We start from the raw sequence: 23,265 nt of genomic DNA on the forward strand, positions 1-23,265 counted from the left end.
CATAATCAAGTCTCTAGTCTCACAGCCCAATCACAATGTACATACACAAAACACACAGTCAGATATTCTTACAGGCCCGTCGGGAGCTTCTCTTCAGACGCCTTGACCGCCTCATACTTGAGCTTCTGGTCGCCGTCCGGATACCGCCACTCGATGGCAGCCTCAGCCTCCTTTGGCACATACACGACGCTTCGCTGGTGACTAAAGGTGTCGACGCTGGCCTTTCCATGGTAGGAACCGAGTCCGCTAGCACCGACGCCACCAAAGGGGAGCAGCGGCACGGCGATCTGGGTCATGGTGTCGTTGTGAACGGCATCGCCAGACTTGGTGTGGTCGACGAACCAGTCCATGTCGGCACGGTCTTCGCTCATCACGTAGAGGCCCAGAGGCTCGTCCATGATGCTGTTGATCGTCCGGCAGGCCTCCTCAGGCGTCTTGTACTTGAGAACCGGCAGGATGGGCCCGAAGATCTCGTCGGCCAGCAGCGCGTCCTCGACAGTGACGTCAGCCACGATCGTGGGTGGCACATAGCGGTCGTCTCGGTCGGCGCTTTCGATACCACCGCACACGAAGCGGCCCTTGGTGGCGCGCAACTGCTTCATGATGCGGTCCCAGTGCGCCGTGTTGACGATGCGGCCCATGCGGCCGTCTTCCTTGGGCCGGCCCTGGAAGAAGTTCTGGGCAGACGCGCAGATGGCCTTGATGAACGCATCATACACATCCTCATGCACGAGGGCGTAGTCTGGGGCCACGCAAGTCTGGCCGGCGCACGCAAACTTGCCCCAGGCAACGCGGCGGGCGGACAGGGCGATGTCGGCTCGCGGCGTCACGATCACCGGACACTTACCGCCCATCTCGAGCGTGTACGGCGTGTGGTTCTTGACGGCCGCCATGGCCACAATGGTACCCACACGCGAGCCTCCCGTGTAGAAAATGTGGTTCCACCGGTGCGTCAGCAGTGCCGTGGCCGTGGCCGCCGCGCCGTTGACGATCTGGTAGCACGACGTGTCCAGGTACTTGGGCACCAGCTCTGCCATCGCCTGCGCCGTGTATGGGGCCAGCTCGGGCGGCTTCATGAGGCCGGTGCAGCCCGCTACGATGGCACCCAGAAAAGGCGCTGCCGTCAGGAAGAAGGGGTAGTTCCATGCGCTGTATCGGTAGTCAGCTTGTGTGCCAGGCCATCAGGTCATCGCCCGCGTCCACGTACCCGATCACAAGGACAACGCCCTTGGGCTGCCGCACAATAGTCGGGTTGAGGCCCTGGTACGCTGGCGGCACATAGACCGTTTCCGGGGCCAGATACTTGTCCATGTTGTCGAGCAGGTAGCAGATCTCATTTTTGAAGAGGCCGACCTCAGTACCCTGCGCCTCAACCTTGGGCTTTCCCAGGTCCTTGTACAGGCATTCGCGCAGGTACTCCTCATGATCCTAGGTTTGCCGTGTAAGCAGGTGGGGCGATATAACTTCTGCAACATGGTAGGGAGGACTGCTTACGTCAGCAAGCTTCCAGAACTGCCTCAGCTGCTGCTTGCGAAACTCAATGGGTATGGTCTTTCTGGCGGCATAGGACGCGGCTACCTCGTCGTACTGGGCGGCAATCGTGGCCGCAGCCGTGTCTGGTATTACTAGCGCCATTCTGAAGTCGGATGGTCTGGTCTGATGGTCTGACGTGTTGCTGTTCCGTTCGATCCACGCGAAGGCGAGCTGGGTATATTTGACTCTGGTGCACAAGGGTGATAAGACTGCCGGAATCGGCCGTCGGCCGTCGGGCGTGGCATTAGGGCAAGAGTGGGACAACGGGGGAGATGCCAGTGCTTCTTTATCTGCCGCTATGGTGATAGCGGCTGAGCCTAGTAAGTTCGCCATCTTCACCGTGAGTATCCAGGCCGGGCGAGATAAAGTGGGGTTCCGTCTCTCGGTGGAGAACGGTTGCTGTGATTGATAAAGCTACCTAGGGCCGCTGACGAGCTGTCAAACTGTTGGGAGGACAAGCCACTGATAAGCAAAGATGGACGCCTTTTCCGCAGTTAACGGCAAGACATTTGACTACATTGTCGCAGGCGGTCCGTTCCCTGATGTGCTGCGACTGAGGGGCTCGAAAGCATGCTGACCAGATGCAGGCGGCACCTCGGGATGCATCATTGCCTCCATCTTGGCCCAGCAGCTACCAGACTGCAGCGTGCTGGTAGTCGAGGCCGGGCCTGATGACTCAGCAGATCCCGACAACCTGGTGCCTGGACTTACTAAACCGAAGTTTATGAGCAAGGAGGGCAACTGGCTGTACAAGACGGCACCGCAGACAGCACTGGGAGGCCGAGAGATCATCTACCCTCGCGGACGAGGGCTGGGAGGTTGCTCGTAAGTACCAAAAAAAAGAAGGGAGAAAACAATTTTTGACCCGTTCAGGGCAAACAACTTTCTCGGCTGGGTCAAAGGTCCCAAGGCTGACTGGGATGCCTGGGCCGCGATGGCCGGTGACCCGTGGTGGGCCTGGGACAATGTGAAGACGGTGTTCAAGGCCGTAAGTCCTGCTCGGTCTCTGCAGTGCGAAGATGCAGCAGCGAGAAGACTAACTCGCATAGATGGAAGACTTTGACTCCCGCTGTCCTGCCGGTATGGAGAAGTATGTGCAGCCGACACCGGGCGTGCACGGAAAGGGAGGGTAAGGCAGTCCGATTGGCAAACGTGCTCTTTGCGGTCGTGCTGACAGTCTCTGCATAGACCCGTAGGCGTTTCCTACGGCGCCACCTGGCTGCCGATTGTGCCGTACTGTCTGGACGCGTTTGAGCAGGCCGGATACGAGCGGAACCTGGACCACAACGACGGCGACGCGCTGGGCTACTCGGTCGTGCAGTTCTCGGCCCAGGATGGCGTGCGCGTGACCAGCACGACGGCCTACCTGAACGAGCAGCGCCGCCAGGCCTTGCCGAACCTGACGATCCTGACGAGCAGCCTGTGCTCCCGCGTGCTGTTTGAGGACACGAGAGCAGTCGGCGTGGAGATTGTACTGGCGAGAGCGACCACGGCAGCCGAGAAGCAGCAGACGGTGACGGTATCGTCGCGCTCCGACGTGATCGTGTCCGGGGGAACGTTCCAGTCGGCCCAGCTGCTGCTGCTGTCGGGCGTGGGTCCGGCAGCCGATTTGGCCAGGCTCGACATTCCGGTAGTGGCAGATTTGGCACCCGTCGGCCAGCACATCCGCGACCACTCGGCCTTTGCGTGCGAGTACGTGATTGAGCCGTCCATTGGCGGGCACAACGAGGTGCTGCGGTCACCGGCCAAGCTGGCAGCCGCCAAGGCCGAGTACGCAGCCTCCAAGACAGGTCCGCTGGCCATCTACGGCGTCAGTGCGGCGGTGTCGTTTCCCCGGTTGCCGGCCGTGCTCCAGTCAGCCGAGCTCGGCCGTGCCGACACTGCCGTGCAGCAGTTCCTGGCTGAGCCTAGCCGGCCCAGCACCGAAATTTGGCTGCACTCGGGTCCGCTCTTCTATGATGGACCCTGTCCGCCCGACGCGAACGTGCTCGCGATCGAGGGCCTCTGCCAGAACTGCCTCTCCGAGGGCTCGCTCACGTTGCGCAGTCGCGACCCCCGCGACCTCCCCGTCGTCGATCCTCACTACGCCGAGCACGAGCTGGACATGCGCGTCGCCATCGAGACCGTGCGCGAGATCCTCCGCGTCGCCAAAACGCCCGCTCTCGCCGGCATCATCCGTGCGCCCTTGCTGCTGCCCGCCTCCGAGTCCGAGGCCGATATCACCACCTTCGTCCGCCAGAACCTCAGCCAGGGCTTCCACAGCATGGGCTCCTGTGTCATGGGCCCCAAGGATGACCCGCGCACCGTCGTGACCAGCGACTTTAGGGTCGTCGGCCTCAGCGGCCTCCGCGTCGCCGATATGAGCGTCTGCCCCGTCCTCACCTGCAACCATACCCAGGTCAACGCCTACCTCATTGGCATACGCTGTGCAGAGGTCATCGTCGCTGACGCCCTGCGTGCGCCGAAGCTGGCAAGACTGTAGGAATGCGTGTGTGTGTGTGTACGACTGATATCTGATGTGAATGTATCCTATGTAAATCTTCTCTAAATTGGTATATACAACGACAACGAAATGACAGCTTAAGACATACACGAGCCACCCTGGTCCAAGGCTCTCTCATCGCTTTAGTACTCGCAACTCTAGGACCCGAAGGATGGGGTAGGCAATTCCGGCAAACCCTACACCGGCAAATATGCCCAACTAGGGGGATTACGTCAGCATAGCGTTGAAGACAGGAAAACACAATGGGACTTACGTCTGCACCGTAGTCACCGATCTTTCTCGACAGCGGCCCGATAAAGTAGACCTGATCCATGCAAAGAACGGAGCCGACCCAGCCAATGCAGAAGGAAGCCAAAGCAGCGAGGCCGACGGGCAGCTTGCTCTGTGTGTTCCAGTCGTCCCACTCAAAGTTGGTCCAGCCGCGGCGAAAGAGGAGCGTGTCCTCGAGCGTGAGGGTGATCCAGATGGTGACCCAGTAGCCCATGAGGGCCAAAAAGTCCTCAAAGATGTCGTACAGGTGATTGCGCCCCACAGCCGCGCAAATGGTGTAGATGATGACGCCAAATGTGTTCCACGCAAACCGTGGCACGCGTGCCGGCCAGCTGCCCAGGCACTGGAACCCCAAAGCCGCAGAGTACGTTCCGGGAACATTGTTGGCGATCACGCCGAGCGCCAGGATGACACCGCAGAACTTGCCAAACCGGCCCAGTGGCTCGAACGCGCCCACGAGCAGCGATCCCGACGAGATGTCATAGTTGGCCGCCCACGTTGGATTCGAGTACGTGCCGGAGCCCAGGCCACAGCCGACGAGGTATACAAACGCAGTCGACAGCGTCTCACCCAGCCACGTCAGCAGAAACGTGAGCACCATCGATGTCTTGGCCGGATAGTAGACATAGTAGTCGCCGCCGACCGGAGACCACGCCACCGAGGCCGACATGCACAGCGCCAAGAACGAGAGCCGGTTGGCATTGATCGTCTCGCGGTTGCCCGATGAGCTATAGGACGTGTCGAAATTGGCCCCGGCCACGCCGACGAGGATGAACACGACGGCCAGCTGCGGAGCCCAAGCATATCTGAATGCTTGTTAGCACTATACTCCCGGGTGCTTCCAGGTGCTGGATATCGCAGCCACTCACCGCTCGTAAATGTGGAAAATAGGGAGGCCTAGCACTGTGACAACCCAGGTGATCACGGCCGTGATGATGATGCCGCACACGACACTGAGGTTGTTGTCCGCCACTGCTGACAGGATCTGCCCGCCGACCACAGAGTCGATCATGCCGTAGCCCAGCATGATGACAATGTTGAGCAGCACGCAGATCCGGCTTGGCCACCAGCCCATTGTGTAGCGTGCAAAGATCTAAGCCGCTCGTCAGTCTCTGTGAGAAGAACAAGACGGATAGACGACCGTGCAACGAACCATGGTCCGCAGCCCAGAAGTGGGACCCCAGGTGCTCATGATGCCGGTTCCGGCACAGCCAAGCATCGTGCCGAATACGCAGCAGAGCGCCGCGTCGGTGAATGAGAGCCCGTAGGCGATGGGGCCAAGGAAGCCGAGCGCAATGTTGTTGGCTGTCAGATTGGCCGAGAACCACAGCAGCACCATCTGCATATAGTTCGGCCGGCCGTGCAGCTGCTGTTCTTCCGGCGTCACCCGCTGGATGCCGCGCAGCTCGACCCAATTGGACTCAGCCATCTGCTTCCAGTACTTGCGTGCCCGTCTATTGTCCTCAGGCACCTCGGTCTCGCCGCTCTCCGCCGAGTGGCTTTCTAGGACCGTCTTCTCCTGCAGCGAGCTGATCTTGATCGATGGCGACGACATGGCGACGCGTTGGGGGCAGCGATTCTGCAGAGGCGGTCGCTTCCAGCTTGAGTCGAAGTCATGCGTGATGTTCAGTGCAGACGTAGATAAAATCTAGCAAAGGCCACCGCATTTGTCAACATGCAAACCGCATGCAATCTAAGCAGATAAGGGTGCCATACTACCTTGAATGCAATTTTATCGCGCTCAAGAGTGGGAAGATAAAGATCGACCAAACAGCGCAAATGTCAAAACGTTACGAAACAAGATAAAGAAGCCAGTATCCAACAGTCTACCTTGTCACATAGGCAAATTGTCAGACAATAGTGGGGTAAGAAGATAATGCATCCCAGTAGCTTGATCGCAAGCTGTCAGACAAGATATGTACGCAGACAAACCCTCCCACACCGGCAAGCAAACTGATACTTGGCCAATGCCCATTTCCGAATTTTTGTAGGACCATTCGAATCCGGAAATCTGTAATCTATAAAATTGGCTGTTTGCAGTTTCTTCAACGACTCAAAAATGTCTTGAACCCCACCAAGGCGATTGTGTATGCAAATGTCACGATGCGACGCTACCAGTGCAAAGTCCGCTGTTGACGACAGCTCACACTGTGCTACCACCTGACCACAACGTGTTGATATCGGCTACGAAAGGACTGATTGAGATGACTTCGATGACAATCGACCCATTCATTCCGTGGAAGAGTTTGTCTGCAGGTCTAGAGCTCGTAGACAAGTGGTAGGAGAACTTTGGACCCATATAAAGCTCGGACCGGAGTCCCTGATGTCTGGAACTGCTCGGAGTGCAGACTAAAGCGTTGTCACTGACACAATGTTCAATCGACATGTTTTGTCTGAAACCCAGTTATTCCGCTGCCGAATATGCCATAATGCATCGCGGCACAGGTAAGATCGGGGGGTTGAGGCTTGCAATGAAATCCTTACTTCACGTTGAACGGTTTATGTGGACTAACACGGAGCATACGTGACCAATTAGCTTGAACATCTTTGCGAAAAGACTGTTAGTACATAGTATGTACGAAGGACTTGATGTAGTCTACTCCGTTCCAAGCCGAGTGATCTCGGCATCCTCCAGTATTCTCGTATGAAGTGGGGTGCTCGCGTGGCTTTTCAAACCTTGGAGTCGGCGCCGTGATTGATTGTACTATGTAAGGCCGCAGTCTGTGCCCTAGAGAGGACACAATCCTATTCTTTCACATGACTGGTCACTTCACCGTGGAGCTGTTCCGATCGGCAACGGCCGCTAATTGATAGACGTCTGTGCGTCTACGTATAGTTCCGTACTATTTCACACTCTGCAACCACGCCGAATATGTAGAGATCTCAGTATGTATCGTACAAAATGATATGTAACGACATGTGATATTTCACGGGGGTTTTCGTCATACGACGTGGATAGCCGATTTTTGTCCCAAACGATTCCAACCTGCAGATTGAAGCCCCATATTGATCAGAAGACTACTGCGCCCTGATTTAAAGCTACTGCTGAACCAAGCGCCTACTATATGCCTTAGAAAATATAAAGGAAATAAACAAACGCCAAAGCTGACTGCGATTAGCCTTCCTTGCGACACTCCCCATGGTGTAGCTGTGTTCCACTTTTCTGAAGCGCACGAAAAATAACAGAGAACATTGAAATACTTTTGTTTTCCGAACATGACCGTGTGCGTTCGTCAGACCCCACGGTATTTCTTATACTTATCTGCATACGACTGATCTGTGGGGATACTAGCCGTCGTGCTCACAATTTTTATCTCATGGTGGACCTGTACATGCATGGCATCTGTGTTGAGTGGATGCTCATCGTCGGATGAAGCCATGTCTTCTGCCTGGATCTCGGATCGGGTCGTTGGGGTCGGCGTTCCATCCTGTAATCTAGTAAACTGCCGACTGGTCCCGGTGGACTTCACGCCGCCCGTACCTCCAAATGTCACCAACTCAGTGGGACCCCGGCTATTCGCACCAGATTGTTTTGTGCCAGCGCTGGCGCTTGGGATGCTGCCAAACTTTCTCGATACTTTCAGCAATAATGGTCTTAGTGTTGGAAGGCATCCGCTAATAGTTCCGCAGGCTGTCTCCACGACACACCAAGTGCAAGCAGGGGCGAGTGTATCTGAAGAGAATGCGAGTTAGAAATTTGACGTCAAAACACATCTTTGAAATGTTGGAAAGCGGTGGCGCTTACATGTAGTATCATCTTGGTCAAACCTCATGACAAGAGTAAACCGATAGATGCTGGCAAACAGTACGCTACTTGCCGTTAACACATGCGTCTGCCTCTAACTAAAAGGAGCAACTCACAAACTGCCAAGCAAAAACATGAACAAAATCGTACTTTTTTGCACGGCGTTGATTCGCAACTTCAGCACTTGTTGTACCGGCATGCAGAGAATGGCGACATCGCTCAGGATATTGGGAATGGCGTTGCCGATAAAAGATGCTCTGAGGTCGATGCAAGAAGCCCCATCCCAAGGACGCCATGCCCCCCAAATTGGATTACACTGAAATATGCAGACCAGCACGATGGCAATCCACCATCCGACGACAGTAGAACCGATGATGGTTGCCGTTATTCGAAACCCACGCGACGGGAAAATGCGCAGATACATGAATAACACTGATATCTTGTTGCAAAGAACACCCGTGACGTAAAGGCATTCGAAAGCCACCAACTGCTTCAATACAATCTCCATATGCGGAAAGGAAAGATCTGAGGTATGCTCGCCAAGACCATAAGACAGCACTGCACAAAAATTAGTAGTGGAGCGGCTAGCAAGTCTGGAACAGACCTTCGTTATGGTTTGTTTTTACTTACTTCCATAGTTGAGTCCTCCGGTAGCAAAAGCGGCTGCCTGATGAGGAAAACACACCTGTGTTAGCTCTGCACGTTCTGAATTGGCTGTCTTTGCTGTCATTGCCGTACCACACAAAACTCACCAGTGCGCCTAGCATCAACCAATCATCTGGACCGTACAGACTGTCCATGAGATGCCGAGAAACAAACCGCAGGGCTACGAATACAGTTGCCAGTACTAGAAGAGCGGTGGTGGTGTTCTTGAGTCCCGGCGCTTGAGTATTCACGATCTCGGCGCGATAGTGAAGAATGGATAAGGATTCCATGACGGAAACTGAAGTCAAGTCGTTCGTTACTAGTTTGCCGGGAGTCATGCAGGCTTAGTCCGCAAAAAGAAGCAAGAAAATCCCAGCGCGCCGGTTCGTGACTTTTTAAAGGGTAGTGAGCCTAGTCCTGTAGCCAAGTCTCTCCTTTTTCTTCAGTGCCTCTCATATCCCATGCTGGTACAGTATCAATTCCATGTTGTGATGGGGGCGATCGGCGGGTTAAGTGCAATTCTGGGTATTCCCAGAGTCACTCACACTGGTTAGTGGGTATAATATGGAACAGGCGAGGAGACGGTTTAAAGGGAAACGTTGGCATAATTTTTTCTTCTTTTACTCCCCTTTTCATAACAATGAACAGGCATAGGCAACGGCACCGGACAGCCGACAGAATGCGAAGAGCGAAACTAAGCTTACTGGTCTTGGTGTGGCACAGTACCCCTTTCCATTCGTACTTTCAAGATATCCACTACCCATTGGATGTTACCTTCCGTGTGGGATCAACGGTTTTTGCCCGCGAACTACTCCGGCAATGACCCGGATTGAGCCTTAGTTTCAAAAATCTCCTGAGGGGAGAGCGGAACGGCAATTATGATGCCCTCTTGAGATCCATATCTTGCCAGAAGGGGCGTGGGGCGTTTCAAAAAGGATATTCTCCCTGCTAGCTGCATTCTTCGTACGTATATTTCCACATGACTTGCCTCTTCTGGTTCCATGGTTCCCCTCCAGATAAATTGTTGCTGAAGTCCTTCATGAAAAGGCACTGCTGAATAGTCCTTTCTCTCAGTTTCTCACGCATTTTATCGAAGCTTCCCAAGAGTCCTAATCAACTCATCATGTCATCCAAACCAGTCGTTGTTTTTGCCCCAGGTGCTTGGCACTCCGCGGCCTGTTACGACAAGCTCCGAAAGTCGATGAAAGTCGATGGGTGGGAGACTGAGGCGGTCGAATATCCAAGCGTTGGAGCTGAGCCTCCCACCAAGCATATGCCCGAAGATGCTGCAGCCATACGCGCCGTGTTGACGCCTCTTGTTGAGCAAGGCAAGGAGGTCATCGTCGTCGTGCACTCGTATGGAGGAGTTCCTGGTGCCAGTGCCATTCAGGGCTTAGGGTGGAAACAACGTGCAAAGGAGGGAAAGACGGGTGGCGTCAGCCTCTTCATCTACCTTTCGGCCTTTGTTACAAGAAAGGGCAAGTGTCCGAAGGAGTTGTTGGGCGGCCAATTTCTCCCCTGGATGAAGTTTGATGTAAGCTGCAATTCTCGATTATCTAAAACAACACCCGTCCTCCATTGAAGATAATTTTAGGGTTTACGTAACGTATGCTTACCACTGTTTTATCTATAGGGAGACTATTCGCGTGTCGAATCGCCAGAGAAGGTTTTCTATCACGATCTCAATGCCGAGGACCTGAAATGGGCCTTGGACAACCTCAAGCACCAATCGGCACCCATTTTCACGGACGCTGCTGATTACGAGCCCTGGCACGAAATTGACTGTGGCTACATCTTTTGCGATGACGACCAAGCTATCCCACTGCCAGTCCAAGAACAGCTTGCGTCTGCTCTTGGACCCGATGCTTTTTTCACCCACTTGAAGGCTTCCCACTCGCCCTTCCTGTCCATGGTGCCAGAGCTTACTGGTGCTCTGGAGAAGGCGGCCGCGTTTGCGAACGAGAAAATCGCAGCCTAGATTTTTGTGCTATCGTTGATTAAGTTCTGGCTAGACCTATGAAAGCGTGCAAACCAGTATGATATAATTTGATGGAGAGAAAGAGTAATAACAATCATTTACTCCGTACTCCATAGAAATCTACAAGGTGCATGAAGGTTGGACCGACTCTTGATGCAGGTGCATGAGAAGAGTATATATCCCATAATCCCTGCCCCTATACTATGTACAATACTCGTACTTCTCCACACGATTTGTCGGGGCTTTTTCGTATGCAAGCGGGTGCACTAAGGCATAGAGAAGGAGGTCTAGGGCGAAGAATGTGCGAGCACCATTCTTACGGAGTGTCCTCCGTAAGCACGTACGGAGAACGAGAACTGTTCACTTGGACATGGTATGCGTATGACAACTGCCGGAAAAATTTATTGCCGGAGTACATCTTACGATGGCAGGGCGTCCCTATCAGACGCGACGGCAACTACGTATCTTACGAGTATATACGGAGTAGCAGTCAATAGCGTACGATACACCGTACTATATTAGTGCTTTTCCAGCGATGGACGTAATACGATTCAATACTCTATACGGGCTCACCTTAGACTGATATAGTTAGGCTTAACCTCGCTATCTATAGAGTACTCATGTATATAAAGTATAAGGGACTAGATAGTAGCGGAACAACCACACAACACTCCATACGGAGTAGCTAGACTGCCGGGGCACTTCAGAGCAAACCCCATATTTGATTGTTGGCATTGGCCAGTGCAAAGTTTGTGTGCAGAGCTTGGCACTCTGAAATAAAAATCGCGCAAACATATTACTATTATGTACTCCGTAAACCGGGAAGTTGAAGTAATTGGTTGAGCTAAGCACCTCACCACAAGTCGGTCTTATCAACCTCATTGCTTTTCAGCGCCGATGAACTACCGTCTAGAGCAGGAGTTATCTCAGAGATAGCAGTGATCGTCTATTATTTTCATCAACAAGATCCGTTCCGGGGCATTCGAAGCTCGATCTCGGTCGCCACACACGGAGTACGAGTACTATGTACAGAGTATTCCGTAGACGGAAGTGCATTGAACCCCCGGCCAAAGTGATGTATCATACCACAAAACCGCTGAGTCCCACAATGGTGGGGAATTTCATACTCCTGTAGCACAACTCGTAGATTACGGAGTACTCCGTACTACTCCATTTGTCGTGGGTAGTCCAAATTTCTGCTTCTTGAACCGGCTTAAGAGACTGTTTGGTTGGTATTACGCGTACGCGTACTCCAAACGGAGCACGGGCACATTTCATCTCCGGGTCGCATATCCGGGCCGATTTTTTGTGTGCTCCGTACGGCTAGTAAGCTGCATAAGTGTATACAAGATATAAGATACATGTATATACGATGCGGAGTACTCGCACATCTCTCTGTATACAGAAGACCAGGTGCAGACAAAAACTCTCTTCGTGCCAATAAATATTGTTATGGTCTCATTAAACGTGTCCCGTCTCTGTCAGTTCTCTCACGTTGGAGGTATTTGTGTGAGTGCTCTGTACCTAGTCTCCTTTGAAGCCCCGAAGGAGGTCAACTGGGGTTTTGGGCTGCTGTAAGGTAGTAGATTTTAGCAGATTGTGTTGCACGTGACCTCTATGGGTTATGGTGCAGACTTTTCACTGCCGCACTAGTCTAGCTTCTCTCGAAAATCTCCATGCTTTTCTCCCATGAGATTGTGTCCGTTGGGATATGCGAGTTGCAGGTCCAAGATGCACCATCCTTTCAGCACCGCGTCCGCAATCGTCCACGGCCGCGGCCACGAAACTCTCGAGGAAGTACAAGTACTCGTAGTCGGCTCATACACACCACACCGTATCAGAGCCTGATAAATTTCGGAGGCGCCCACAAAGCGCTGGTGGTGCGAAATTTGTTCTCTTTCGCAAATTAGTGTGTCATAACAATTCGATACGCAGGCACTACGCAAATCTTATTCTACGGCGCCCGAGGAGCATCTCATATCAATGTCTGAAGGCAAATACGCCTTTAGCCTCTGCATCGTCTCCAACAACATACGTTGGAAATACCACGCAGAAAATGGAGTATGTACAAACCCACAAGAATGGAACAGATGGAAAGTGGCCACCAGTTGTTTCGGTGTGAGGCGAATGCTTCAACCATCCCTCGTGGAGTCTCAAGAAAATAAATCCTATATAGCAGCCGGCAAACAGAGCCAGCGTGTAAAAATACTTCTACGATGTAGATAACTGGCCTGGTCTCTTATCAGCTTCGGCGTGGCTGTATGTAAGTATTAGAGCTCGTGCTAAAATACTAGACTACTGCTAGGTTAGGAAGAAAACCTGACGCAAAGCATGTCAATCCGTCTACCCGCAACGCTATCAACGGCGGGAAAGTGCTTAGCAGATGTAGTGCCGGGTTGGGCTCGAACTAACCAACACCATTGCAGGGCTGAGAAATCGCAACTTAAAAAGGTCCTAATGCTTCACAATGGCTCGTTTACTGACCAGCGGACTCTCCGCTGTCAGAGTTTTGAAATCGTGCGCATCCAAGCAGGCCTGTCTGCTGAGTAGAACGGCCGACTGGGTGCGCTGGACGAGATCTTTTTCGTAGACATCCACAGTGGCTCGCAGACGTCTGAGCAGGTCTTGGGAGGCCCACGCTGTCACCAAATGCTCGGCCAGAGAGGCGGCGTCTGTGATGCCGTGATTGAAGGCCTCGCCACGATACATGGTCATGGCATGGGCGGCGTCACTGGCAAGGGTGACGGTTCCGCCATGGTTGGGCCACGGCTGCGTAGGCCAGTCCTGAAGGAGGACCTCGAGTACCTCGGCATCCTTGGGAATGTTCTCGACGGCGGCACGAAGTCGCGGCTCAAACGGCTGAGCCAGTTCCCGCATCTTGTTCAGACGGGCCGGCTGCGTCGGCGGAACCTCGTCGTCAGGGCCGCGGGCCATCCACGAAAGGTTGAGCTGGCCCTCATAGAACTCGCCAGTTTCGCTACCGGCAGACCCGTTTACCTCGGGTGTCGACAAGATGGAGTACCAGAGGTAGGCGCCGGTGTCAGGGTGGCAGCCCTGGAAGAGCAACGGGTCGATGGCGCGTAGCGGTCTCACCTGGTCGGTCGTCAGCCGCACGGTAACACCCATAAAGCGCACGGGCAGCTGGTAGAGATTGGCGGCAGCAGCATTGCCCAAACTCTGAAAAAGCCGCCGTCGCGTGCGGCTGTTGCTTCCATCAGCGCCCACGAGCAGGGAGCCAGTGGCCATGGTGCCGTCTTCGAAGTGGGCCGTCACCGACTCGTCGGCCGAGCTGAAGTCTTCTAGGGCCTTCCCCCACTGTACGTCAATGTCCGTCAACAGTAGTCGGCGTAGCTTGCGGCGGTCGAGGCGCAGACGTCGGCTGGGTGGAATCACATAGGCTGGCTCAGCCGTGGCCAGGTCGAGGAAGACAAAGCGGCCAGTGTCGTGGATGCCCTGCTGCGGGTCGACCTGGATGTCGCGAAGACCAGAAAACAAGGTTGGCAGAAGGCAAGCTTCGAGTGCCGGAAGTGCCCAGTGCACGGTGATGCCCCAACCATCGGATCGGGTGTTTGGACCAGCGTCACGCTCGTAGACAACAAACGGAATGCTCGCTTTCTTCAGAGCCTGCGCGAGGGTCAGGCCGACGATGCCAGCTCCAATGATGAGGACGGGAGAGGATGGCGGAGAAGACATGGCGCTGTGTCATGGAGAGGAACCAACCGAATGATTCGGGTAATATTAGAAATATTCGGATATCTAATAGTTACGCCTTGTAACACCTTCCTGCCTTCATTCTTACATCACAGTTGCCTGTCAAGGCGTGAGACCCGCTCAGGTCCTACGTCTCTACGAGCAGACCCATACCCACTCTGCAGCACTAATAACACACTGCTGACCCACTTCATATAATTTCAGCCTGGAGGAAGCAGCATATGTGCCTGGTTGTGTCCTAGTATTTCTGAGCTACCGTGATGGAAGGGCCGGCAGCCATATTAAAATAGCAAAAAAAAAAAAACACATTTTTGAAGACCTGACACTTCAGTGAGTGGCGATGAGCCCAATGGGAAGCACGCGTGGTCGCTGATTACTGCCGTTGATTTGGCCTCATGCCTCCTTCAAGGTTGTTGTTGTCGATATCAAGCACAGTCGGGGTTCTAAGCCCTTTCTGAATTATGTACACCGTACGCTACTTTCTAAAATTGCTGTACTTTGCAGCACCTATCCCCGTATCGGTGTTATTCATGTCCTCTCCGCCTGCTACAATGCGGGGGATGTGGGGTTGCGTCTGTTGCAACAGTAGCATTAATACGCTGAAAGCTCACGAAAGTTTTGCTCCTACGTCGTACGGAGATCGTTACAGGTGACGATGCCCCGCTTAAGCCTTTTTTTAGGGGGGCAGAGGGTGTGTTGCGTTATTGGTGATGGTATTGTGAAGAAGGCTAGAGCCCCAATAAAGAGAAGTAGTATACGCCCAGGCGCCGATTTTCACAGCATTTAACCTCACGAGGGAAGGCCTTGATGTCATGTCATTTACTGACAGCATCGATCAACCCTCAGGGTGCTTCCACTAACTCGACTTCTGGGTCAAGTGTCTTTAAAGCATTGATCAGTACTGCTCCGTACTGCTGTCGATAGGCCTGCGCCAGCTGCCAGTTTGCTCGCTCGCTCGCATCGACATCCTCTTCCTCGGCCACATACTGCTCACCCTCAGCCAGTCGCTCATAGTCCATGGCCACCTTTGCAAAGAGCGTCTGGCGCGCCCTGTCCTCGAGTTCGGAGAACGGACTCAACTGTTCTGGCGATGCTGCGGCGAAGACACGGTCAAGAACAGCGGTCCGCTGCTCCAGCGGTATCGCATCCATAGACACCTCCATACCTGGCTCCAGTCCCAGTGTCTGCTGCCTGTCTGCCTCTGTCCACATCTGCGAGCACAGGTCCCACAGTAGTGCGTCCTCGAAGCGGGAGAATGCAGAGGGCAGGCCGCCAGCCACGGTCGTGCGCCGCGGCCACTGCCGTGAGGCGCCCACGACGGAGCTGGAGTCATCCATTGGTCGTAGCGAGAGTAGAAAGTCCCGCGGCTGACCTGTGCCGGCCTCCGTCCCAGCGACCGCAGCCGATGCTCCTCGCTTCCGCAGATGGACGTAGTCGTTGTGCAGGGTCGCCGTTGGAGGCAGCACGAACCCGTAGCCCAGCAGCAGCTCGCTGTTGGTCTTCATGCCGTAGTTATTGAACACCTGCTGTCCAGGTGCATATCGCTGCTGGACGCGGAAGCTCACACCAGTCACGGATGCTGCCTCATGACCAGACGCGCTTCCGTCGGCCAGGTGGGCAGACGTCGCCTCCCACGTCGCCCTCGCTGTCGGATCGTGGTTGGCCAGATCCAACACAGGCAGCAAAATAGAGAAGTCGTCCGTCTTGCAGCCACTGGACAGCCGAGGGACGCTTCGGCCACCGCTTGCCTCCCCATCGGTCCCCAGTTCTGTCTGCGCCTCTGCACTCAGCACCAGCGACGGCCGGAAGCTGCGACTGGTGAAGATACAAAACGCCCAGTGGTACAGCAGCCGTGTGAATTCGGCCAGCGCTGGATACGCCACGCTCTTCAAAAGCCGCCTTGCCTGCCGGTACTCCTGTGCCACATTTGCTTGCATCTCTGCCGCAGCAATACCTGCATTGGTTCCCTCGAGCAGGGCCGGGCCGCTTTCAGCATCCTCACCGTTCCGTGGCCACAGCGCCGGCAGGTTCCACGAGCTAACATGCTCAGGCTGCGGCAGAGATGCAATATATGCATGCCAGTGCGACTGTTGGCCCATCAGGTATTGTTGCATGAGAAAGAACCGGCCGATGACATGCGGCGGAGCCTGCTCCAAGAAACTGTTCGGAAAAGTCAGCCGGCCTGGAGATAGCCCTGCTTCTTCTGCGGCAGAGGAACCTAGCGGCCGTCCTCCTTCGAGGGCGTTCAGGTACGATAGGGTAGTCGACAGCGGGCAAAAAATTGCCTCTTCGCCAGATTCAAGCTGCTTCTCTTCCCCATTTTTCGACCGCACTCTCAGCGAAATTTGGGTCACGTCGTCACGATAAATCTCGGCCGCCTCGTGCAGTCTGCCTCCAAGTGACTGTGACCAGACTACCAGCCTCGCAAACCGGTCGTCGCCATCGAGGGAAGCCATGTCTGATCTCCCCACAATGCTTCTGTAGTTTTCAAAGTTTGGCTCTTCATGTGGGAAAGCTTAGCGTAGGTTAGGGGCAGTATTTGTCACGTGATACTGGACACTGTCAGCTTTCAAAAAGAAACTCCCGTCAACTGGTGTGATAAGGACATCGTATAACGGGCAGGAGCAACGTCTGTTTTCTCTCTCATATACGCGCGTGGCTCACTCAATATGTCGTCGGTGCTTGCTGTAGAGGAATTTAGCAATATTTAGAAAAGGCTGCGGATGCTGCTGTTAGAAACCTCATAGTTCGGAACAGCATGAACCAGTAGATGACAGCCTGCTTTGTCGATTAATGATTACACGCAATAAAAGATACCTTGCTGCCATAGCAAGTATCTAATGGCCCCCAGACGAGCCGGCACTCGCCAACAGAGCTATGCTAAGCCGTAAACTCGGGACATAGTCCACGTGAGCAATGTCATGTGATCTGACTCTGATGCGACCTGGACGGAAACGGAAAAACAGTTGCCTTCCCCTAATAATGAGCCTTCTTCCTCCGGTAATTACAGGTGAAAATTTTACTGCGCTAAAGGGGCAAACTTCTCCCTCTGAATATCTCGACGTGTTTTTGTTTGTATCCGAAGCACACTCATTTGTTGCAGTCGCGCTCTTACTCTCCTAGTAATTGCGCCAGCGTCGCTGAATCGAATCCGAAGCGACTCGACACAATATATGTATTCGTCATCTTACCACGTCTCAATTCTACGCGCCTTCTCTCTGTCATTGCCTTCTCGGTCCTCTTCTCGTCGTCAGCATCACGCCGGAAAGTAGTCTGCTGCTGTGTCATACTGTCTCTGCGCTCGCTGCTACCTTGTTGGTGAATCGCCTGTTGCCTGCTGAGGACTAATCGATCGCTTTGACCTGACAACAAAACAAACGGGTTTGCGTGCATTGTGTCTGCATTTACGTCTTGACAAAGTGTCGCCCGTATCTTGGTCGCCGTTCTCTATTTTGCTGTGCAAGTTCTGTAAGGCCGGAAGGACGAATATTGAAGACAAACGAATCTGAAGAAAAAGACAAAACGAAATTGAAGAGCAAACAGATAATACTTTTGGCACCGTGGAATTGCATACTATTAGGACGCCGTGGTTAGTTTCAGCTGCTCCGTCTCGTCGTGTCCAAAACACAACGCTTGAAAATACTGCTCTTGTTGCCTGCTTTGTTCTGCAGCGCCCTTCTTCTTGCCCACAAAAGGTCAACGGAAGCGGAAAAGTGCCCAGTATTGTCTTGCGACGGGTAGCAAAAAGAAAAGAGAGGGACGGGTCTCCATACATAAATTGTCCCCGCCGCCAGATCATTCGTGAACAGTCGGATTCAGCTGCCAGACAAAACCTTGCCTCAAAGTATGTCGGAATTTTCGAATCTCGAGTCTATATTGGCGACTCTCGGTAAGTCAAACTCACACTGTCCTCTAAGCTCCTTATGGTCTCTCCACGCGTTGCCGGCTTGAAAAGTACAAAGTCCTGCTTGCAAGCCTTTTGACATTCATGTCTGTATTGTGTATATGCATCTACTGTTATCTGCATCTGCCCTGATTTCTTCCTGAAGCTCTTCCCAATCCTGAACGTCTTAGAGCCCGTATCTGACCATTTATGTGTTTCTTGTTTGAAATCAATAGCTGCGCAAAAGCCGCAAGCCTCGTCGACGCCTCCCCAATCGCAGCAACCATCTTACCCCCCGCCGGCGCCCAGCTATCCTGCCCACAGCCAGGCTCCCGGTGTCTCTAGCAGCGCCCCTTATCAGGCGGCACCAGCAGCGTCATACCAATATCCACAGCCGACATCTAGCGGTAGCCTCGACCTAGGTGCTGCCGTCCAGCCCACGACATCAGGAAATGTGAGCATCCAGGAGGCCATTGCCCGGGCCAAGGCACACGCTGCTCAGAATGGTGTCACTCCGTATGATCGCCCCATCACATACTCGGCAACTCCACCTGCGACTGCACAGCCCGATGCTAGACGGTACCGCAGCTCTCGCTCTCGGTCGCCAGCCCCAGCGAGACGGACCGGCGACAGCTACCGCAATGGCAGCAATCCGTACCGGGACGAACGGCGGGATGCCAGCCATGATCACGGCGACGAGCGCTCCTTCTCGCCGACGCCACGCGGCAGAGATCACGACCGCTTCTCTCCCCGCGGCGGCAATGGTGGCCGGCACCGGTCGCCTGGCCGCGGAGGCGCTGGTGGCGGCGCCGGTGCTGGTGGCGACGACATCACAGAAACGATCGAGATCCCAGCCAGTCTCGTGGGCCTGATCATCGGCCGACAGGGCGAGAATCTGAAGCGCGTGGAGAACGACAGCCACTGCCGCGTTCAATTCCTTGCTGCGGCCAGCCCAGACGAGGAGACGCGCCAGTGCAAGATCACTGGCCCTGGCGCTCAACGCGTCATTGCCAGGACCGCTATCTACCAAATCATCGAGGACAGCGGTATGAGCTCAGCTCCCCGGGGGACTGGCAGTGACCGCGGTGCCAGCAGCGTTGGTGGACGTGGCGCTGGTGGTGCCGGTATGGGAGCTGCTGGTGGCGGCGGTACAACACCTCTCAAGGACGGCGAGGAGTGCGTCCAGATCATGGTTCCGGACCGGACTGTCGGCCTAATCATTGGCCGGGGTGGCGAGACGATTCGTGACCTGCAGGAGCGCAGTGGCTGCCACATCAACATTGTCGGCGAGGCGAAAAGCGTGAACGGCCTGCGGCCGGTGAATCTGATTGGCGCCCGAGCAATGACGAACCAGGCCAAGGAGCTGATCATGGAGATCGTCGATAGCGACACGCGCAACTCCAACGGCGGCGGGCCCGGTGGTCCTGGGGGGGCTGGAGGACCCAGCAGTGCTCCCTTCCGAGGCGCAGGAGGTGGTGGCCGGGAGGGTTTTGGCGGTGCTCCAGGCGGTGGTGGCGCAGGCTTCAGGGGTGGCCCTGGTGGCGGTGGTGGCGGCGACCGCATCAACGACTCCATCTTCGTGCCGTCTGAAGCGGTGGGCATGATCATCGGCAAGGGTGGCGAAACAATCCGCGAAATGCAGACGCAGACGGGCTGCAAGATCAACGTGTCGCAGACGCCGGGTGCCAACGAGAACGAGCGCGAGATCGGGCTGATTGGCAGTCTCCAGGCCATCGAGATGGCAAAGCTGGCCATCGAGGAGAAGGTGGAGGCCGTTCGTCAGAAGAACAGCGGTGGTGGCGGTGGTGGTGGCCGCGGTCGTGGAGGTGGCGGAGGCGGCTACCAGCAGCGCGACTATGACAACTCGAGCTATGGCAACGGCAGTGGTCGTGGTGCCGGTCGTGGCGCTGGTGGTGGCGGTGGTGTTCCTGCGAGCTATGCGCCGCCTCAACAAGGCGCCATGTCTGGCAGCGACGACCCGAACGCGGATCCCTACGCTCCTTACGGCGGTTACGCGGCCTACGTGGCCATGTGGTATCAAGCACTGCAGCAACAGCAGGCAGGCGGTGCCCCGGGCGACGGTGCTTAGGCGCTGGTCTAAATTTTGGCTCGCTTTGTCTGCGTGTGGCCAGAGGCGCAAAGACAAGAGACCTCCCTCGTTCTATGACCTCTCGTGTGCTTTTTGATGGGTGGGGCGGTATTTTACATGGGCGTTGTTCCTTGTATGTTTCTGGTCTGTGCCTATGCTTTCGCTTCTGTTTGTCTGTTTTATTGTTATTGTTTTTGCTCTGGCCGCTCCGCCCAGGCGCAGAGCTGGTGTCTTCGCCATGATACCCATAACACTTTTGTTCTGCTGCTGCTGCTGTCACTAAGACAAAACCAGGACCCACAACAATAGGGGCAAATGTGCTTTGGTTGATCCTGGAAGGTTTGGCTGATGCTTTTAATGAGTGTGATATCTGGAGGGCAAAGCCCGATCAGGACCCTGTCTGGCTAGCCATGTCTTTTTGCTATCATTCAGGGTGGTGCATGATGTATGTTCTCTGGCTATCAATGTTCGGTTTTGGGATGTTGGGCTTGGCCAGCCAGCCACTGCCAGGAAGAAGGGTGGCACGCTTGTTTCGGTGGTCTTTGATGCCGCAATTTCTGGTTTTGTCTTGAGTTGGTGTATTCTGCTACTTGTATCGAGATATTCCGTTGAAAAGTTACCCAATGTGTGGCAGAGATCCGTGATCAAAGTACAAGTAGTTTCGGACTATAGCCTGTTTCTCTCTTGCATTTGGCCTTCTCTACCCCCCATCAGACCCCCCCATCAGATGTCTAACCCGTCCTCGGCAAATGGCCGCCGCCGTCGCAGGATGTACTCCGCCTCCAGGTCATCCCACCGGCCACCGCGCATCGGATCCAGCTCTCTCAGTTTAGCTAGCCACGCTCGCGCCTCTATTATCTCGTTCTCGGCCAGCGGGCGCTCCTCCATCTTCGCCACGGCAATAGTGTACTCGAGCAGCGCCTCGTAGATCCACTTGATGTCATCGTAGTCCAGCAACAGGTCTTTGATGTCGTCCAGTTCGCGCACAACGTACGTCATGCGCTCCTTGTGTGAGAAGTGTGGCGTGATTGTCGGCCGCCCGATGTAGTCGATCAGGTTGGACATTAAAAATTGGTGGTAGAACCAAAGTGACTGATCCTCGGGGCCGACATTAAGAGCCTCGCGGACGATGCCGAGTTCTGACAGGTCACACAGGTCAGCGCAAAGGAGCGGGAGGGAAGGTGGCAATACAACAGGGAAGGTCGTCTTCACATACCCGAGTCCAGAAAGTGTGTACGCGCGAGGTCGTCAGCCTGCCGCTCCTCCAACAGCCGTGGGATCAGCTTGCTGCGGCTGTGCCAGGCCGAGAAGTTGGACAGGTCCATGTGCACCATCTTGGTCGTGTAGGCGAACTCAGCCTCGACTAAGCTCGTGGGCGGTCCACCCGCACCAGCTGGACTGAGCGCCGGGCTCTCGAGCTGTTCCACCACCTGCCGCCGGTATCCCCAGGCATGAAAGTTGCGCCGGTCCTTGGTCAGCATCTTGGAGTCGAGAGCCAGCTCGTCTTCCCAGATGCGCCGGGCCGTCTGCGCTTCCAGCCTCTGCACGGCCTGCTGCAGGACCCACAGGCGATAGGACCAGATCCAGTAGCACTTGGGGAACTCCATGAGCAGAGGGATGGTAAACTGGAGCTCTGCTGTGATTATCCGTGCGTCGTTGGCATGGTCTGCCGCCCGGCTTGTCACCTTGCTCGCCCCTCCTTCTTCTCCCACCTCTGCCCCCTCAGATGATTCCCCGGATGTTTCTCCAGTTGAAAGGCGGCTCGGCGGGGTCGCGGCCGAGGACGTAGACAATGATCCGCCGGAAGAGAGTAATATTGCTCTGGATGGAGATAAACTCGAGAAGACCTCCGAGGACGGCGACCCAGAGGGCCATCTGGACAAAGAGCCAGAAATTAGGCAGCGCCTGCGGACGTTCCATATCGTGTAGTACTCGGGGTTGAGCCGCAGCAGTTTCGTCGTCAGCTGGAATGCGTCGGTACCGTGGCCGTCCTACAGACTGCTTAGCCGCCAGAAAAAGTCGTGCGTACGGCCACATGACTTAAACGACATGCCACCTACACTGAGTCGGAGCTGGTCCTCGAGCTCGCGATAGGTCTTGATTCGTTCTGCGTCCTGCCGCTTCTGATCGTCCGTTCGAGTCCGGGGGCCGCGTGCAACTCCGTGCTGAATACCGTGTCAGAAATATCCCCTATGGGTTCGAACAAGAAAGTAGCACATACACTCGCCATGACGGGTGAGAGCCTTTAAATGACTGCCGTTGTTGCTGGATGCACGTCGAAGCAAATCTAAGCTACTGGCGTTCTTGCCCCGCAATTTGTCTAGACCCACAAAAGCTCCGTCTACGGGAGCTAATTCACGTGACGCCATGCGAACATCATCTACACTCTACGCCGTGCTGCCTCAATAAATCGTGATACTGTACGAATTTCCCAAGCTGTTATATATTTGTCTAGCCTTTAGGATTAAGCAGCGTACATACTTCGCCTCAGACTTGTTAGGGATTTTTTTGTAACGATCTAGGCTTGAATACAACAATCGCCAATAGGATCTCCCCATGTTGTTGACCAATACTTGTATTGTGCTTCGGTTGTCTTTCCCCTATCGTGCTCAGTGTAACATTGCCTTTTTAGTAGTGGTGCCTTCTGTTTTTGGAAGCCAGGGCCCTTCCATCTTACAAAACTCAATAGGGAAGGACCATTGATACATAGCACGTACCTTCCTCGACTAATTAGTTGTCGTATTGTTCCTTGACTTGCCAATCGCTCTCTCTTTATTATGCCTGTCACTTCTTACGATTCTGAGTCAGTTTTAGTCAATAGATTTAATGACTCTCACCGAATCCTAGAAACCTTCCTTTCCTCCCCCTTCTTGGCGCGGTTTGTCCGGGGCGCCGTCCGACTTTGCAA

At 54.5% G+C, this 23,265-nt stretch overlaps 8 protein-coding genes across 8 annotated transcripts; 3 read left to right on the forward strand and 5 right to left on the reverse strand.

Moving 5' to 3' along the window:
- Nucleotides 1-68: 68 nt before the first annotated feature.
- Nucleotides 69-1,635, reverse strand: CMQ_4670 (aldehyde dehydrogenase; the record flags this gene model as incomplete). The annotated part of the gene is made up of 3 exons (XM_014312826.1): nucleotides 69-1,149; nucleotides 1,208-1,428; nucleotides 1,495-1,635. The coding sequence occupies 3 exons, from the start codon at nucleotides 1,633-1,635 to the stop codon at nucleotides 69-71; spliced, it is 1,443 nt and encodes a 480-aa protein (XP_014168301.1).
- A 373-nt stretch (nucleotides 1,636-2,008) lies between these two features.
- CMQ_4460 (glucose-methanol-choline oxidoreductase) lies at nucleotides 2,009-4,015 on the forward strand (the record flags this gene model as incomplete). The annotated part of the gene is made up of 5 exons (XM_014312616.1): nucleotides 2,009-2,063; nucleotides 2,121-2,358; nucleotides 2,407-2,521; nucleotides 2,583-2,662; nucleotides 2,722-4,015. The coding sequence occupies 5 exons, from the start codon at nucleotides 2,009-2,011 to the stop codon at nucleotides 4,013-4,015; spliced, it is 1,782 nt and encodes a 593-aa protein (XP_014168091.1).
- A 135-nt stretch (nucleotides 4,016-4,150) lies between these two features.
- On the reverse strand, nucleotides 4,151-5,861 carry CMQ_4709 (nucleoside transporter family; the record flags this gene model as incomplete). Its single annotated transcript, XM_014312865.1, has 4 exons — nucleotides 4,151-4,234; nucleotides 4,290-5,112; nucleotides 5,176-5,399; nucleotides 5,460-5,861. The coding sequence occupies 4 exons, from the start codon at nucleotides 5,859-5,861 to the stop codon at nucleotides 4,151-4,153; spliced, it is 1,533 nt and encodes a 510-aa protein (XP_014168340.1).
- A 4,036-nt stretch (nucleotides 5,862-9,897) lies between these two features.
- CMQ_4274 (uncharacterized protein) lies at nucleotides 9,898-10,674 on the forward strand (the record flags this gene model as incomplete). Its single annotated transcript, XM_014312430.1, has 2 exons — nucleotides 9,898-10,230; nucleotides 10,330-10,674. 2 exons carry the CDS (start codon nucleotides 9,898-9,900, stop codon nucleotides 10,672-10,674), a joined length of 678 nt encoding a protein of 225 aa, XP_014167905.1.
- A 2,454-nt stretch (nucleotides 10,675-13,128) lies between these two features.
- CMQ_4797 (FAD-binding domain containing protein) lies at nucleotides 13,129-14,367 on the reverse strand (the record flags this gene model as incomplete). The annotated part of the gene is made up of 1 exon (XM_014312953.1): nucleotides 13,129-14,367. One exon carries the CDS (start codon nucleotides 14,365-14,367, stop codon nucleotides 13,129-13,131), a length of 1,239 nt encoding a protein of 412 aa, XP_014168428.1.
- An 860-nt stretch (nucleotides 14,368-15,227) lies between these two features.
- Nucleotides 15,228-16,841, reverse strand: CMQ_4881 (set domain containing protein; the record flags this gene model as incomplete). Its single annotated transcript, XM_014313037.1, has 1 exon — nucleotides 15,228-16,841. One exon carries the CDS (start codon nucleotides 16,839-16,841, stop codon nucleotides 15,228-15,230), a length of 1,614 nt encoding a protein of 537 aa, XP_014168512.1.
- A 1,390-nt stretch (nucleotides 16,842-18,231) lies between these two features.
- On the forward strand, nucleotides 18,232-20,357 carry CMQ_4596 (far upstream element-binding protein; the record flags this gene model as incomplete). Its single annotated transcript, XM_014312752.1, has 3 exons — nucleotides 18,232-18,274; nucleotides 18,505-20,046; nucleotides 20,224-20,357. The coding sequence occupies 3 exons, from the start codon at nucleotides 18,232-18,234 to the stop codon at nucleotides 20,355-20,357; spliced, it is 1,719 nt and encodes a 572-aa protein (XP_014168227.1).
- A 723-nt stretch (nucleotides 20,358-21,080) lies between these two features.
- On the reverse strand, nucleotides 21,081-22,587 carry CMQ_4842 (geranylgeranyl transferase type 2 alpha; the record flags this gene model as incomplete). The annotated part of the gene is made up of 4 exons (XM_014312998.1): nucleotides 21,081-21,496; nucleotides 21,574-22,348; nucleotides 22,418-22,522; nucleotides 22,579-22,587. 4 exons carry the CDS (start codon nucleotides 22,585-22,587, stop codon nucleotides 21,081-21,083), a joined length of 1,305 nt encoding a protein of 434 aa, XP_014168473.1.
- Nucleotides 22,588-23,265: the final 678 nt, after the last annotated feature.

Source organism: Grosmannia clavigera (assembly GCF_000143105.1).
Source record: "Grosmannia clavigera kw1407 unplaced genomic scaffold GCSC_97, whole genome shotgun sequence".
Lineage (NCBI taxonomy): Eukaryota > Fungi > Ascomycota > Sordariomycetes > Ophiostomatales > Ophiostomataceae > Leptographium > Leptographium clavigerum.